The 17,946-nt window shown below is 40.7% G+C and overlaps 1 protein-coding gene across 2 annotated transcripts in view; it reads right to left on the reverse strand.

Annotated features, from left to right (window-relative positions):
* The window catches only part of LOC127661460 (semaphorin-3D), a 77,153-nt gene that overhangs the window by 17,734 nt on the left and 41,473 nt on the right, over positions 1–17,946 (reverse strand). Inside the window, exons 7-15 of one of the 2 annotated variants that reach the window (XM_052152196.1) lie at positions 15,815–15,943; positions 10,961–11,103; positions 8,205–8,319; positions 8,019–8,088; positions 7,627–7,771; positions 7,065–7,287; positions 6,640–6,728; positions 6,498–6,539; positions 3,765–3,919 (exon numbers count right to left, since the gene is read on the reverse strand). In XM_052152196.1, coding sequence (XP_052008156.1) covers positions 3,765–3,919; positions 6,498–6,539; positions 6,640–6,728; positions 7,065–7,287; positions 7,627–7,771; positions 8,019–8,088; positions 8,205–8,319; positions 10,961–11,103; positions 15,815–15,943 — 1,111 coding nt within the window. Of the gene's footprint in view, positions 1–3,764; positions 3,923–6,497; positions 6,540–6,639; positions 6,729–7,064; positions 7,288–7,626; positions 7,772–8,018; positions 8,089–8,204; positions 8,320–10,960; positions 11,104–15,814; positions 15,944–17,946 lie in introns of both variants that reach the window. The other variant, XM_052152195.1, reaches the window with a different exon arrangement.

The raw sequence follows: 17,946 nt of genomic DNA on the forward strand, positions 1-17,946 counted from the left end.
AATCGCAGAATTTGAAAGTACTGAAATTTGTCGCTATATATACAGTAATTCTTTTCTTATCAAAATGCATTTATTTCTATCATAGAAAAGAAAACAATATGTAACAATATGATGTTTTATTACAACTTTTCAAACAAAGCCTTCCACAGTATAAAGATAGAAATGCTCTAAAATAGCACCAATTCAAGTAACATTAAACGTAAATGTCTAAGTGGGAGTTTGACTCATTGAAAGAACTAGTTTCCCCACATAGGTTGCATATTCATAGCAATGGGCATTAAACCTCTTAAACTCTCATCCTCCACAATCTGCAGGTAGACTGTGACCGTCAATGCCAGCATCAATCGGCGCTTTTAACTCCTCATGAAAAGCTCTTGCAGACAAAAACATCTCATTCTGTGTTTTCGTGATAGTAAAGACTTGAGGTGATTCTGTGGTAATTAAAATGTGCCTGAAAAAACTTGTTTTGTACATCCAATAGCATTAAGACGTCCTTTCGCAATCGTTTTATCACAGAAGCGGTGTTGGCAGAGATTATGTTATTTACTGAGATAACAACCTCCTCTGTCATAGGAGAGAGAGTAACGGTCAACTGACACGAACGTACCGCCCATAGACTGTCTATGGGACCGCTGTGCTATGCTATTTTATGCTAATCGTGTAGGCTCCCCTTGGTAGAAGGGCTCTGTTAATTCTGACAGCACTAAATATAACAGTAATAACTAAATATAAGACATTTTTGTTTCATTGGGTTTCGTGATGCAGGAATCCAGAGCGTAAGACCTTCCGTACCAGTATCTAGACAAAATCCACTCCCAATCCCAATCAGAGATCCCAGTCACTTCAAAATCAGTACATGAAATCAAAGATGTCCCATTAAAAATATACGTTCTTGTCTTGTTTTAGATTTGAAATAATCTAAAAATCCTTAAAACAAGACACATTTACTTGAGAGGCAACATATAAGATATTTAGACTTGCTTTCAAGGAATGTATCTTGAATATAAGTGTATATCTTATACATGATCAGGCTAATCAAGCCTCAGAGCGGGATAAAGGCCGACTGGAAGTTGCAGTGGGACAGAGAGAGAGATTTACGGGCAGCTGTCCCGACACCGACAAGTTCCTTATTAAAATATTATTTATATTGGCACTGCTGCCAGGGGGGCAGGGGAGACCCCTTCTGTTTCCCGAGAACGTGGCGGGGCATTCCGTCCGCCAGGGGCCGGAAGACTGCTTCCGATCCGGCCGAGGACCAATCTACGGCGTATCGGAGAACCGGCGAGTAAGTGTTTTTTTTTCTCTCTATCCCACTGCCGATCCGTGTTGGCCTTTCCCTCTCTTTTTAAAATGTTTTGTTAATTTGGCACGATCACCGTTACGGCGTGTAGGTGCCACTTTTTTTTTTGTTTCCCTCCCCTTGTCCCCTCCCTCATCCAGGTAGACGGGGATGACCTGCCGGCAGATGGGGTGGGTGGGGCGTAAGTCATGCCAGAGGCTCCTCGGCCTGAGAGAACGAGGGAGGAATGTGACAGGGCGGATGGCCGGGTCGTGATGCTACACACCGGGCACCTAATCAGGCTAATCAAGCCTCTGAGAGGGATAAAGGCAGACTGGAAGCTGCAGTGGGACAGAGAGAGAGATTTACGGGCAGCTGTCTGACACCTTTGTGTGTTTGTCTTTTTGATTAAGTTCCTTATAAAAATATTATTTATACTGTCAAGCCCGTTCTCGCCTCCTCCTTTCCATTAATCCCTTTACAGTGACTTATAGAATCGCCGCTGACCGCACAGAGAAATGACAGTTTCTGAGTTTATTTACATGATCCGCTTATTATTTGAACTTTAATGAAGTATGCATTAAAGATATAACGCTGGGGTTTCCTTTTAAGATGCTCTGACATGTAAGTTTTGCTTAAGCAGAATGTCAGATCCAGCTCTGCTTTATTTCATGAGGACACTGCTTCTGTATTTATTGCATTATAATTCCCTCTTTGAGATCTACATCACCTTATAGGCCGTTTGGAAGTTTGGAGTGCGTCTGGACCGTAAGCTGTGTTTTCTTCCTCTCCTCAATCAGACACGAGCTGCAGTGCTGCTCTCATGCGCCATCATTAGAGTTTCATATTACGTTAAATGAGATCAAAGGATATTTTTAGCGATAATGTCGACAAATCGTTTCACCCCTATTCCATTTAAATAGTATTATTGACGTGACCTGATGCATTGTGTTGTGAAGATTTTCAGTGAATAACTATTTAAGTTTCATATGCCTTCGGGAAACTTGGAATATAGTGCATGAGTCAAATAAACTATTTTTGGTGTTTATTTGTGAACTTTTTGGAGCATGAAGATTCTTCAGATTTTCTCACATAAGAAAGATAAACATTTGGGGTTGGAACAACATGAGAGTGAGTAAAATATTGACAGAATTGTCATTTTCCAGGTGAACTTTCACTTTAATGAAGTTTTGAAGTGCATTTCAAACAGAGCACTCTGGGCCATCTGACAGTCAAAGACATTCTCCAACTATTCTCTCTCTCTCTCCCTCTTTCTCTGTGTCTCTCTATCTCTCTCTCTCCACTGGACTGACCTGGCCTCTTTGCGTCAGTGGCGGACCAGAGAGCCACGGAGAGAAAGGGCAAGAAAACTTCTCTGGCAGCTCACATACATCATCTCAACAACAAAGCAACTTTAATCAATTTGCCTGTCCAGTCCATTCCCACAACGCCCTATGGCACAGCAAAATCAAATATTTATTATTTTCTTCAGTGTGCTGAACTCCAGGAAACAACTCACCCTGGAAAAGTAGGTCAGAAAGAGGGCACCACAAAGCCCCCTCTCTCTCTTTCTCTTTTAACTTTCTCCCACCTCAAACACCTCGGAGCATCAAACTGCATGCTGTGCACATCCCAGACACATCACAGGGCATGCGTGGGTTTGTGTTTGTGTTCGAAAGGAAATAATCGAGAAAAACACTGCTGAACAGAAGTGCTGACTCTGTGAACTGATGTCATGGCTTTGTATTGATTCGTCTTTGGGACAATGGCTTTATCAGTTCATGTGTGTGTGTGTGTGTGCATATGTGTGCATGTGTGAGTGCAAGTGTGTGTGTGTTCATGTGTGTGTGTGTGTGCATGTGTGTTTGTGCATGTGTGTGTGAGTGAGTGCATGTGTGTGTGTGTGTGTGAGTGAGTGCATGTGTGTGTAAGTGTGTGAGTGCCTGTGTAGATGTGTGGTGTGTGTGTGTGTGTGTGTGTGTGTGTGTGTATGTGTGCATGTGTGTGAGTGAGTTGTTGTGTGTTTGTGTGTGTATGTGTGTGTGTGTTTTAGAGTGTGTGTGTGAGTGCATATGTGTGTTTGTGTGTGAGTGCATGTGTGTTTGTGTGTGTGTGTGTGTGAGTGCGTGTGTGTGAGTGCATGTGTGTTTGTGTGCGTGTGTGCATGTGTGTGTGTGTGTGTGTGTGCATGTGTGCATATGTGTGAGTGCATGTGTGTTTGTGTGTGATAGTGCATGTGTGTGTATGTGTGTGTGTGTGTGTGAATGCATGTGTGTTTGTGTGTGTGTGTTTGTGTATGTGTGTTAGTGCATGTGTGTTTGTGTGTGTGTGCGTGTGTGCTCATGTGTGTATGCATGTGTGTTTGTGTGTGTGTGTGTGTGTGTGTGTATGCATGTGAGTGTGTGTGTGTGTGTGTATGCATGTGTGTTTGTGTGTGTGCATGTATGTTTGTGTGTGTGTGTGTGTGAGTGTGTGTGTTTCTTACCTCTTAGAGGCTGGTATGTATCTGGAACACTGGGTGCCGTCCCAGGCGCAATACGGGTCCCTCGCCAGACAGCATTCTGCACAGCCCTGCCCATAAATATGGCACCTGTGCAGGGCCACCTGCACCAACCCGTCGCTTCCTCCAACAAACAGCTGCTGCTGCACAAACACACACACAAAATACTAAACCAGTGACAAACAAAGTGCTTACTAGAGCAATCTCTCATATAGAGTTATCAGTAAATGTCATTGGTTTGCAGATTCATTATAAGTTATATTTGTATAATAAAAAAAAACATACATATAGAGGAGAGGGCGGGGCTAGCTGTCACATGGGAAAGTTGTCACAAGGGTTATATCTTAGTAACAATACGTCAAAAGCCAAAAGTCCAATAAAACAAATGTGTGGATTCTCTGGCAGAGCTTTTGTATGCTGGCTTCAAACACTTCATTAAAAACCCTCTTAAATTAAAATTATTTGTTTGGCTATGCAGAAATTGACGTTCAAAAATAAATCTACCTTGGCCCCAGTCTCCTCTATTTAAAAAAGCAAGAGTTTGTGAGACTATACAATTCACAGATAAATAAACAATACAAAAACAAAATAACAATAAACACCATAAAAGTTGGGGAACACCTGCCTTTCTCTCAGTGTGAGTCTGAGATAATAAACAGGACGTCACAGCAAAACTTTGCGTAAACAAACTCGTAAATGCAACAAATGCTGATTTAAACCCATTTAATTGGCAACAGAAAGCGGCAGAAAAAGGGTAGAAATGAATAACTTTGGTTTGTTATCTGATTGGATGGGCTTTTTCATAGTTGTTTTGCAACAGCTGATATACGGACGCCTGTGACGACATTTAAGTTTAAATTAATTCATCATAAACAGACACTTTACAGAGGTAAAAATCAGCATTCAGATATGAAAATCAAGATATTTTCATATCGTTTGCTTTGTCTACTCTACTATTCTATAGGGATGCAAACTCATGAGGGGCGAAACATATTTCGTTTTATTTTAATTTACTGATTACTTCAGTGACCACTTATAGAGATGCCACTAAGTGGTGACAAATGAGCGTCTTATGTGCGATGAGTGAGTCATTGAATCATTCTGAAATCTACCAAGGGACTTAAAAGTGCAAAACAGATCAATTATTTTCTTTAAGTCTGGCTGATCATGAATTTTCATCCAAAAACACAACAATAATAGTCTAATAATAACAACGAGTTTCAATAACGTCCTTCTCCTTTATTAAAATTTGTATGTTGGACTTTAGATGAATGTTTAATCTTTATAAGAACAAAGCAAATCTATCATTTTCCCACAGTATTTAAATGGCTGAGCATGACTTGTATCAGAAATGACAATGATAATAGCCTAATAATAATTATTATGAGTTTCAATAATTTCCTTTTGTCATTGTAAAGCGCATTTCAGTCCCGTCAACGGCAGCGTCAAGTGCCGCTTTGCTCTCTAAAAGTAATATAAAAATAAATTATGACACATTCAATATCCCTTCATACCTTTTGACAGCTTTTAAATATTTCTTGTTGATTTGAACTCACAATGACATCAATTGTGAGGCAAAAACATGTGTGAAAAACACATGTACAGTTGGAGCAGGGATTGCACTGACGCGCCACTCCATCGACAATGTATTTGACATCTTGCCCCTTCAGTTTGTTTTTAAAATGAGAGGTTTCACGAGTAACGCTTCCGAACCCTTCACGCTCCATTCCTGTCAGACCAGAATCACTGTACAAGCCCTGGTGTAGCTAAGCACACAGTTGGCTGTAGTTGTAATCATTGACGCGATCTGCCTCGGTAGGACTGAGCTTGCCAAGCACGCGATTGGCCGCTGCTGTAATCAATAACATGGGAGACACGGGAGCCCCCAATTTTGGTTTCAAAACAAAAGCAAACTTTTCATCCCTGATTCGATTCCATAAAATGTAAACACCACTGTGCACAGGTCTGTTAATCAGCAAGGTCGCTGGTTCGAACCCCACGGCCACCACCATTGTGTCCTTAAGCAAGGCACTTACATTTACATTTATGCATTTGGAAGACGCTTTTATCCAAAGTGACTTACAGAGCCCTTATTACAGAGACAATCCCCCCAGAGCAACCTGGAGTTAAGTGCCTTGCTCAAGGACACAATGGTGGTGGCGGTGGGGCTCGAACCAGCGTCCTTCTGATTACCAGATTACCAGTTATGTGCTTAGACCACTACTCCACCACCACTCCAGGTTGCTCCAGGGGGATAAAAGCGTCTGCCAAATGCATAAATGTAAATGTAACTAGCTAGCAAACTAATTTAATATATATAAATAAACACTTGTCCATACAAGACAGAGTGAGAAAAGCATCCAAACAAAATGATCCATTGAATTGACCAGGAACTGCTCGAAATGGCCCACGGGCGCAAAGAGTGAAGCTTTCGGGTTAGTTGCAAACCTAGCCAGAACTCTAAGAGATAATCAGACAAATGGGAGTATAAAGGAAAATGAAAGAAATGGCACAAGAACTGAAGAAACAGACTTATCAGAAAGACTCTAATATAAAACAAAACAATGGAACCACTAACACGTCAATTATGAGACAGACCTTTGAGAACTCCCATATTTGCACTTGCTAAAACATGACAAATGGCCTTTTGAAAACCTCTTAAGTGTTACTTTGTGTTTCCATGCTGATGACTTAAAGTCAAGCTTCTTCTGCTCTTACCTGCTTTGAGGAGATTTTCATGTTAAGAATGGGAGAGGGGTTCTGAAAAGGAGAAATGAATGCATGATTAACAGATTTTGTTTATTGCTGTTTTTTCACTCATCTGAGAATACATTGTAAAGTGCATATTTGTGACATTTACCTTGAACACCTGAAGCTCCTCTAAGATGATCTCTTCTGTGGACCAGTTTTCCTGAGTAATGCTGACAACCTTCAAAACGTAACCCGTATCTGTACAGACACATGCATACATTTGAGCTCTACTGCCATCTGCTGGCTGATTAAAACTACTTGTTAGCTTATTATGTACATGACACTTTGCAGATAGACTCCGTATGCTTTCTTGGACGTCACAGTATTTTTAAGGATGTGTCTCAAACTTAGTGAGCTGCCAACCTTGACTGCATTTTTGGGCATCATAGGCAAGTGGAACCAAAATGATGAATATGCTTTGAGACACATCCAAAGTTCACCTGATCAACATAGATACTCCAGCATACTCCCCTTGCTTGGCAGAACATTTAGTTTCTTTCTGAGCACACCCTCAAGTGTGGTGAGTTGTCTTACCTGTGCCCAAAAACATAACAGCATACTGTCCGTCCTCAGCTGCCACACGGTCCACCACAATCTGAGTGAGCCGGTACTCTGTGTTGATACGAGTAAAAATGGGTCGTCCCGTCATTGGGTACACGGAGCGGTACATGAGCGGATGCACTCGTATAAAACTGATGACTTCGTCTGGAAAGTCTTTAGTCGTTTTAATATGAGGATCATACGTCCGACTTGGGCACTGCAAAAGATTAACAGTTATGTATTTAGAATATATATATAGCATATGTGATTGTTATTGCATACTGAAGTGATGTAACTGCCTTTGACAGTATTATGAATGTTATTTTGGCATGAACTTTATATATTAAGTGTATTTACATTGTGTTAAGTCTCCCTCTAGTGGCTGTTTTTGAAACTATTCATAGAGTCAATGGGGCCTTTAGGTGACGCTACATGCTTTTATTAATCTCAATGGGACTAGGAGGTCCCATTGAGATTCAGAATCTCTTTTTCATGGGACAGAGGCATAATAGCAAGCAAAAGAGAGAAAGAATGAGCATGAATGAGAGTTACTAACAGTGCCCGGTCGTGGGTAGGGGATTCTGTCTTCATACTCCACCCAGCGATGATCTGGTCCTTCTTTGTGAGCATATGGCCCATTAAACGCTGCACGGATGTCGTCCATGTCGTAGACACACACGGCCGATCCTTTAAAAATAGAGCTGAGTCCAAACACACACACACACACACACACACACACACACACACACACACACACACACACACACACAGTGAGACAACAAAACTGGCATGATTAATTGGCAAATTCTATCAAATCACATGCTTTATCAAATGACATATTGTCAGCAGTTGGCAAAAGGCTCATAATGGATTTAAAGCAACAGTACCCAGACACAAAACACTTAAATATTAAATATTCATAACCAATCCTCCGGAGCCTGGATTTACCTTGTGGTGGTGAACACGCCGTACACTACTGGATTTCTCTCATCTCTACTAGGAAGCAGAAAGATGTCCTCTGTAACACACACATACACAAATACACAATATAAACATCTTTTTAGAACGTGCTTGTGAGAAGGAACAGGAGGGCTTGATGAGTTACGACGTGAGACCGCATCACATATCACTCACGTAGCTCATCAAAGTGCGTGTCTACTCCGTCCGGTCCAGGAATGGAACACACAAGTCTTGCTTTGAGGAACGTCGTCCACTTGTTGGTGAGACTTCTCAAACCCCCTACATCATTCTGCACACAAATGCACACGTGGTCTTCTAATGAATCCAGAAGCAAGTGTATCATATTTAATATATCATTTATTTTATAGATTTTATATTAAACAAAAAACACATTGAAGTGAGGTGGGCACATCTGCCCTTGATTAGCACGACTTATTTAATTAAGAAAAAACATATCAGTTCCAAACTGACCTAAGAGGAACACAAACAGAGATAAAAGCAGAAGAACAGAGAAAGACAGAAACAGAGAGGAAAGAGGGCGGTTGTTTGGGTTGCTGGGATTATAATGAGAATACAACGAGCGACCCTCTCTGTTTATTCTCCAAGACCAGGTTAACATATGTTTCGATGAACAGCAGGAGCAATGTCTTAAAACATGGAGACATTCTGAGAACACTTTAATTATTCTCCAGAAGGGTTTAATGAAAGGACTCCCCTGTTTTTACCTACACCCACTTAAAGCAGCAAACATATTCAGTCTCTGCCATTATCCCTGTTGAATAACACACACACACTTGAGAAGAAGAAGAAAAAAAGACTGAAAAGAGGTTTAGGAGTGATGTTTTCTAAATGCTTTAATCTTCAAAGATGCCCTCTCCTGTGTTTGGCCAGTCATCCAGTGAGGAATCTGGCCTCGGCTAGCTTTACAGCTTACTCCTAAAGCTATAAAATATGCCTTCTTCAGACCAAGAATTTTGCAATAGAGCTTGGAATTTTTATAGCATTCAGTGTGGTGGGATGAGTCTACAACATCAATTAAACTGCTCTGAATGACTTACAGGTTTTAATAATTGCAGGTAGACAGGTTAAATGATTGAATTAAAAGTTAAAGACAGACAGATAGACAGACAGATAGATAGTACAGACAGACAGATAGATAGTACAGACAGCCAGACAGATAGTACAGGACAGACAGACAGACAGATATATATAGTACAGGCAGACAGACAGGGAGACAGACAGACAGATAGATAGTACAGACAGACAGACAGACAGATAGATAGTACAGGCAGGCAGACAGACAGGCAGACAGTACAGGCAGGCAGGCAGACAGATAGTACAGACAGACAGACAGTACATGCAGACAGACAGACAGATAGTACAGGCAGACAGACAGACAGGCAGACTGACTGACTGAGACAGACATACAGACAGATAGATAGTACAGGCAGACAGACAGATAGCACAGGCAGAGAGACAGACAGATAGTCCAGACAGACAGACAGGCAGAGAGATAGATAGTACAGACAGACAGATAGATAGACAGACAGACAGTACAGGCAGACAGACAGACAGACAGACAGATAGTACAGGCAGACAGACAGACAGGCAGACTGACTGAGAGACAGACATACAGACAGATAGATAGTACAGGCAGGCAGGTAGGCACAGGCAGACGGACAGACAGATAGTACAGACAGACAGATAGATAGTACAGGCAGACAGACAGATAGTACAGGCAGAGAGACAGACAGATAGATTTACTGAACAGACAGAGAGATAGATAGTACAGGCAGACAGACAGACAGATAGTACAGACAGACAGACAGACAGTACAGGCAGACAGACAGACAGACAGATAGTACAGGCAGACAGACAGACAGGCAGACTGACTGAGAGACAGACATACAGACAGATAGATATTACAGGCAGGCAGGCAGGTAGGCACAGGCAGACAGACAGATAGATAGTACAGACAGACAGATAGATAGTACAGGCAGGCAGACAGATAGATAGATAGATAGTACAGGCAGATCAGACAGATAGTACAGGCAGAGAGACAGACAGATATTACAGACAGACAGACAGACAGAGATAGATAGTACAGACAGACAGATAGATAGACAGACAGACAGTACAGGCAGACAGATAGTACAGGCAGACAGACAGACAGGCAGACTGACTGAGAGACAGACATACAGACAGATAGATAGTACAGGCAGGCAGGCAGGTAGGCACAGGCAGACAGACAGATAGATAGTACAGACAGACAGATAGATAGATAGTACAGGCAGGCAGACAGATAGTACAGGCAGAGAGACAGACAGAGAGATAGATAGTACAGACAGACAGATAGATAGACAGATAGATTTACTGAACAGACAGACAGACAGACAGACAGACAGAAGGAAGATGGATGGCTAGAAAACTATGAAAAAATGAAAGATAAACGGACACACAAAGACAGACAGGCAGACTTAAGTGAATTGAATAATTAAAGATAGATAGATAGATATGTAGATAAACAGACAGACAGACAGACAGACAGTCAGATCCATCCATCCTTATTTATGGAGAGCATTATTGTAATACCTCCAGCCTTTCTAGTGATGTCCTGTTATGGAATAGGAGGAACACAATGTGTTAACACAATGGAATCACTTAGCGCAGTTATATTCCCACACAAGGGGTTTCCACTGTCAACATGAACAATGACTTGGGCAGCAACTACATAGCCAGATCTCTGCTATGATTTACCCTGCCTGACAAGAGTCATTTCATCTGCTTTCAGCACATCACATCAAGAGGAATGTACCAGGAAGCCTCCCCTCCCAGAGGGAGCACATTTACTCTTATTCACCGGGGAAGATACAGATCATAGAGATGAGTTGAGTTCCTCTCTGATGTAGTGGTGTGAGGACAGGCCTTACCTTGCAGATCCGGGCGACACGAGACAGCACGCTCTTATCCGTAGTGGTCCCATCACGGGATGCCTCGTGGAAGAAGAAGTAAATCTTGTCATCATCAGGGTTGTAGGTGTCCGCGATGGGATGGGCGGAAATAAACTTGGCCTCTGTGGGGACAAAAGAGAGAAAAGCTGGTCAGCTTTAATGTATAACATCTACTAATACACTTATCCCTTTATACGAATTACAAATAATTTTAGAAGCCTATTAAAGGCAGCTAAAACTCTTATTTCTAACCACTGTGTGAGACTGTATTTACCTTACCTACAGAACTGTATTGAACTGTTTAGGGGAAATCGTAGGCATTTTCTTTTGGCTCAGAGCACACATTTAATGGATGTTTAATGTAGGGAAACTTACTTTATGGGTTTAAACTCCATTAAATTGCATCAGCCACTGGAAGAGGTCTAGAACTCAAGAGGAAGCCAATCATGGACCAAACACATTCAATGACTCAATGAGAAGATACAGAGTGCATTATATTGGGCTCTCTGTACACGATGGAGGAGAGGATAAAAGACGAGTGCCAGCAGCTGTGTTGTAACTCAAGTGATTTAAAGTATGTCTATAAAGCATGTTGGAATATGGAGAATATGGAGTATTTTTTTTGTTTAACCCTCCTGTACTCTTTGGTCATTTTTGACCAATTTCAGTTTAGTTTATTTTTTCTTATAAATATGGTTTCCTCAATCTGAATGGTACAAGATTTTGTGACTTTTTTGGTTGAGTAAAATCAATAAATCAGCCATAATGCCAAGCATAAACAGGCATACACCTAATTTATCCATCAACTCACAATTAGGCTGCTTTAGTTAGGTCTGCCGGAACCAGAAACATCTATCATGATCTTTAACTCTGCATAAAACTGAATGGCATCTACACTAATATTATTTCATTTGATTCATATCCCGAGGTCACCAGAACAGCCAGATCCAGCTCCGTTCCTGCTTGGTATCGGACTCCACTGCTACATGTCACTGAGTGATGATGACTAAATACAACCGGTGCCAGCCAGACATCACTTCAGTCTATTGCGATGGACTTCAGAGGATGAACTGATGCCAACTCCAACCATAAGATATGGGATACTTCATATAACATTGCCTGAACCTTGGGCTAGACTTCACCAAAATGACCTGCCGGTTGAACTGCGATGCACCTCACTGATATCTGCATCACCTTAGTCTAGTGATAGACTACATTCTTAAAATTGAATACATTGACTATCAATTCATTGCAAACAAAAGCCTTCATCAGCCAATTATCATTGCATTCACACACACACACACAAACACACATACACACATGCACTCTCACACACACACACAAACACACATGCACTCACACACATGCACACACACACACTCACGCACACAAACACACATACACACACACATACACACACACACACACACACACACACACAAACACACATGCACTCACACACACACACACAAACATGCACACTCACACAATAAAGGGCATTGCATCTATGTGAACTTCTGCAGTTAATCCAGGATGGACTTCAAAGACATTAGTCATTAATCTTACATATAAAATAAAAATAAAAATCTTTGTTTAAACACTGACAGGGGTGGGGTTCTGTCACGAGCTCACCGTCAGTCACCCGCACTCACTCGCCTGAGTGTTTATCATGCACACCTGCAGCTCATAATCTCGTTTGGACCTGCACACATTCACACTCACTCAGTGCCTGACCTTGGACTTCCCTTTTGCTCTGCCACAGTGTAATACTGCTTATCTGTTTATTTACCTGATTGTCAACAATCTGTTGTGATATACAGTACAAGGTAAGTGACTTTGTGAAACCTGAGTTAACTCTCCTGTTCGAAACTTGCCGAACATCTCTGAATGTGCTGGAAACGTGTCTTTGAGAACTCTGAATGTACTTTATGTCTTGTTATACAAACCTGCTCCTCCGTTTATGTAAGTGACTCACTTGTCTGAAGTTTAAATTACCAGTTTGAGCACATGTTGGTTTGGAATTAACCATTGGTGGATCTGAGCCTATTGCCTTAGTTCACTGTATGACCAAAGACTGTGTTCAAAGACGTTGTACCTAACCTGAATACTCACCTCACATTGCTTATCTCTTTCCCTGTGTTCAGTACATTAAACTCCCACATCTGGGTTCATCTCAGCTCCCGAGTTGTGTCATTACACACACAGACATAGAATACGTTATTGGTAAAAAAAAAAAAAGTCTCCTACTTGTAACACCATGGTCAGGTTTGAGAGTAAACGTAGTAATATCACATTATTGCAAAAACTGACACTTCAAATGCTAAAATTTGACAAATGTTGTATAAATATATATACCTCCATGTATAACTAATCTATATCTAAATTTAATTTTACAGGCAATCGGGCCACACAGTCTCTGCAGCCACCTACTTGTTATTTTCAAGTTATGTAAATGCATGACACATTCTTATATTTTCTTCACGTTTCATCTTATAGAAGTGTAGGTTTAAACTGAACTTAAGCTAAACATTTGCATTTTGCAAATTAATTGTATAATTTAGAAATGTGCAGGTAAATATCTAAACAAAATTACCAAAGTACATAATTGTATTATTATAGGATTATTAACAATAGGACTGTTATCAATCCTTAAAACATAATTACAATTGCTCTGCTTCTGGTCAAATTATAGCAAACAGCCAAGGAGTCGACCTTTATTGAACAGCCTAGGGGGGTTATGAGGTGAAAGTCCAAAAATAATATATACTTTATTCTGACTAGTTGACACTTTTTATGGCTATATCTCAAAGCTTTGAGTTGAGTTAATGACAGTAAATGCACTTCTGTACACATTGGCAGCTTATTTGACCAACTAAGTGATTTGTCTCTCAGTAGAGAGAAATAAAAACGAGTCATCAGAAATATGTCTCTGGGATCATTTCTGTTAATATAAGGGTTTATATATCAGACACATGGGTAACATACCTCAAAGGTGGCACCCTTTAGTGCTGTAATAAATTTACAACACTCATGTGTGGCATCACTATATTAATGACCGTGTCTTTACCAAGGAAACATTTTGCTGTGGTTTTCCCTATTCTGTGGCAACAGCTCATGCTTCTGTTTGCATGTGTCAGTATGAGTTGTGTGTGGCCAAAAAGCTTTGTTTCAATTGGCACTGAAAGTTGAAACTATGGCAAATGAGGGAGTAGGGAGGCGAGGACTCAAATGCAGAATTTCAGTGATGGGAATATATATATATATATAACCCGTAGGAGAGAAACAATGTACCACAAACAAAAAGGAAATAGGATGGCCTGGCTTAAGGGAAGCCTCACAGACTGGTCTCAGCACAGACAGACAGACCGAACACCTACACAGGGCTAACATGGCCTCCATGTGGTCAGCTGTAGGAATGAGGCAGGACCGTTCTTCCTCCGTTTCTGTGTATGGGACATTGGAGAGCTGGGGATCTGACTAACCGAGGTTGGGATAGTCCACGTGGGGGAAATCTTCTTGGAACGGAAGTTCGGGCTCCCCATGGTGGAAAATGGGGTACACGAAATCCCTCTGCTGACTGAGAGGTAGATTGAGGCTGGTGTTAAAGATCTTTTTCAAGTCTACCTCATTATAGTCCAGCTGGTCCACTGCAATGAGAAACTCACAGGGAAAGTCCCTCACGTCAGCCTCCCTATGATGGACATTGCAGAGGTGGATGAGCTGGACCATAAGCTGACGGATAGAATAAGTGGTGGTGGAAGATGGAAAAAGGAAGATACCCATTTTTTACTGACTCCTCTGTTGGCCAGTTTGTTCTGTCAGGTGAGGTAGTCGAGAGGCAAGGATTTAAGTGTAGAATTTCAGTGATGGGCATAAAAAATTTAATAAAAACTACCCAGAAGGAGAGAAACAATGTTCCAAAAACAGAAGGGAAGGGTGGCCATGCTGAAGAAGGGGAGGCTCACAGACTGGTCTCAGTAGAGGATTCTCCAGATACCAGCAGCACAGACAGACCAAACACCTATGCAGAGATAACATCCAGGGCTGGAATGGTAATCTGGGATACCAGGCATTTTCTCAGTGGGCCGATGCACTTTGGGGGTGATCAGGGGCGGACTGGCCATCAGGAGAATCGAGTGGGCCGGTGGGTTGTCCGCGAAATGGGCCTAATGGGCCGCAATAAGCTAAAATGAGCCCTCGCATTATGCAGAACGAACCCCAAAATGGCACCGCAATATGCGAATATAAAGACAGCGAACACCCCCCACTCAACTTTTGGGCCAGTTGCTATGTAAAATCCCGGGCTGATTTCTCATCCACAACGAACTGGCACAGGACAGACAACAAAGGGAGGTTAAATAGGGAAGGAAATGAGGAGGGTAATGAGGGAAGGCAGGGGGCGGGGTATCACTCAAGACTGAACTGTCAGGAGAGCACATGGCAATGAGAAAACATAAAACATTTCGTAACTTCACTGCATTTTTTCTGAATATCCTGGTAGGTGGAGAATTTTTCATGCAAAACAATCAAAAACAAAAAGATATTTACATGCAAATATTTTACTATATCATAGAACTTTTATCTGTAAATAAATTACAATAAATAACCAAATATTCTGGCTCGGCCCCCATGTCCCAAATAATTTTTCCATTTGGCCCAGTTGTTAAGCTTGAAAAGCCCTGGTGTAAAATATGCCCTGTTCAACTCGCTAAGAGAGATAATCAAACTACTTTAAACAGTGTAGTACAGGTAGGATGCCCATCATTGTTGTGCAACAGTCGTTAGCATGTGTTTGCATGAGTCTACTGGACTGAAATGGTAGAAAACACTGACTGTTGATCCAGTAGTCCTCAGAGATGTCCGTTCGGATGTACTGCTGGTCAGGGGGCGGGCCGAGAGAGCGGCTAAACATGCTGTCCTTCCCCAGGAAATCAGACGCCGTGCCAGCGTACAGATACTGATCTGAAAACAGAGAAAGGGAGCGTCTCAACGTAAACACAGAGATGCGGCAAATCAGAATGCAATAAACACGCTGGGCTGCACACAGGCACGTTTACAACAGATGATCACAACAGTGGTAACAGACACAAATAAACTCTCTTCTCTCTTGTTCACTATCCACCACACATTGGATACACAAGCCCTACTGGGATCTGATGCTCCATAAACAGATAAGACCCTGTCTTTGAAGTATCCATGACAAACAAGAGGGGCTAATTGATCATGTTTTTGGAATAACGCAGTCATTTCAGTCTTACAGTAGTTATCATTTTCAGTTTGGACCTCCAACCCACACACCTCTGTTTGAAATAGCAAACCTTTGGTTCTTCTTGAATGATTAAATGCTCCTTTCTGCCGTCATTATTGCTTAGTGATTTTTGCATAGCATACCATCCGTAGATGTTGCATAAAGTCCCTATTATTTTGTTTCTATTCCACATCTGTTAACTCCTTTAAGGACTACTCCCATCCACTGTCTTTACTTCGTACTCGCATCCAGAGACGCCAGCGGTTATATAGGAGGAGGAATGGGCATGAGGAGAATACATGGTAAAGTCAGACAGGGTATTAGATGCTGCTTCTAATTCTTCATTTGCAGAGTAGAGTGGGTTACATAAGAGGACATTTGTTTCTGGCATATTTATTTAGATATCTCAACAAATCCGAAATGACAATTACAGACTTTGATGCCATTCTCACTTTCTCAGCCTTTCACCACTTCTTCAGAACGCAACGACTGACGCTCGTTGCATGCGCATTAGTTCTGAATACATGTAATGCACATGTAAATGAATATTTGTATGGGATTGCAGAGTTTAGGGGGCATATGAACAGTACATTCGGAATCAGCAATAGCAATTAATTTATTCGGATTGACGAAAATGAGTGCATGTAAACATAGCCATTACGGTATGGAAGGGAATTTGCATTCTCTGCCAATTACAGTATGTCTGTACACAAACAGTGACATATCAGTGCACAAAACAATATGTTTCACCCAAGTGTTAAAGGAATAGTTTAGAGATAAATTAAAATTATATCACTCTACTTTAGATTTGAGTGCTACAGCAGAAGGCAAGATTTTAAGTGAATAATGACTTAAATATCAGTCAGCTTCTCAAACAATGCAATCATATGGCATTAGATGACTTGGAGTATAGTGCATTAAGTTTGTGTACGGATTATTTGTGTGCTACATTTATGTTGCTATACGCTCCATTTTGTTATCTTGTGCCCCTGGACACAATACACTTTTGTTGTATGGATAAAAGTGGTGTGAAACTTAAGTCTTGTTTTCTGTTAAAAATATCTTAGATTATTTAAAAAGCAGAATGAACTAATGTATCAAATCTTGTTTCCTGAAAAATAGAATACAATGTAGTAGGGTTTGCTTAAAAAAACCCAATAATAATAATAATTTGTCCGTCAAGTAAGAAAAATAAAAAAAAATTTGCAATTAGTATTTTTTTTTTCTTGTTAAACGCATAAAAATGACTACATTTTGTTAGATGCAAAATAGGCTAGGACCAATATGGATATTTTTGGCCGATACGATACTGATTTTAACCAGAACAACTATTGGCTGATACTGATATTATGCTGCTTACCTTATTTTGTCATCAGATAAGTTTAGATATTATGTTTAAAAATGTGCAAAAAGGTACACAAGCTTTTTATTGTTCTAAAAATACATCATTTCCATTGAACATGGATCTGTTGAACACATGACAGGCCAACATGCTGAAGAGAGCCACAATGAAAGAAAAATATAACATAAAATGATAAAAAAAATATAAAAAATATTTTTACTAAATATCAAAACACATTGTTGTGAAAAAAAGGTTATTTTTTGTAATTCTAAAACAGTTTTGCACTACTGTTTTTGCAGTTCAAAACAAAAGAACTCACATTTTACACATTTGTGCTCTATATAATACTGTATATAATAGAACATCACAAATTCA

This window comes from Xyrauchen texanus, chromosome 21, assembly GCF_025860055.1.
Source record: "Xyrauchen texanus isolate HMW12.3.18 chromosome 21, RBS_HiC_50CHRs, whole genome shotgun sequence".
Taxonomy (NCBI): Eukaryota; Metazoa; Chordata; class Actinopteri; order Cypriniformes; family Catostomidae; genus Xyrauchen; species Xyrauchen texanus.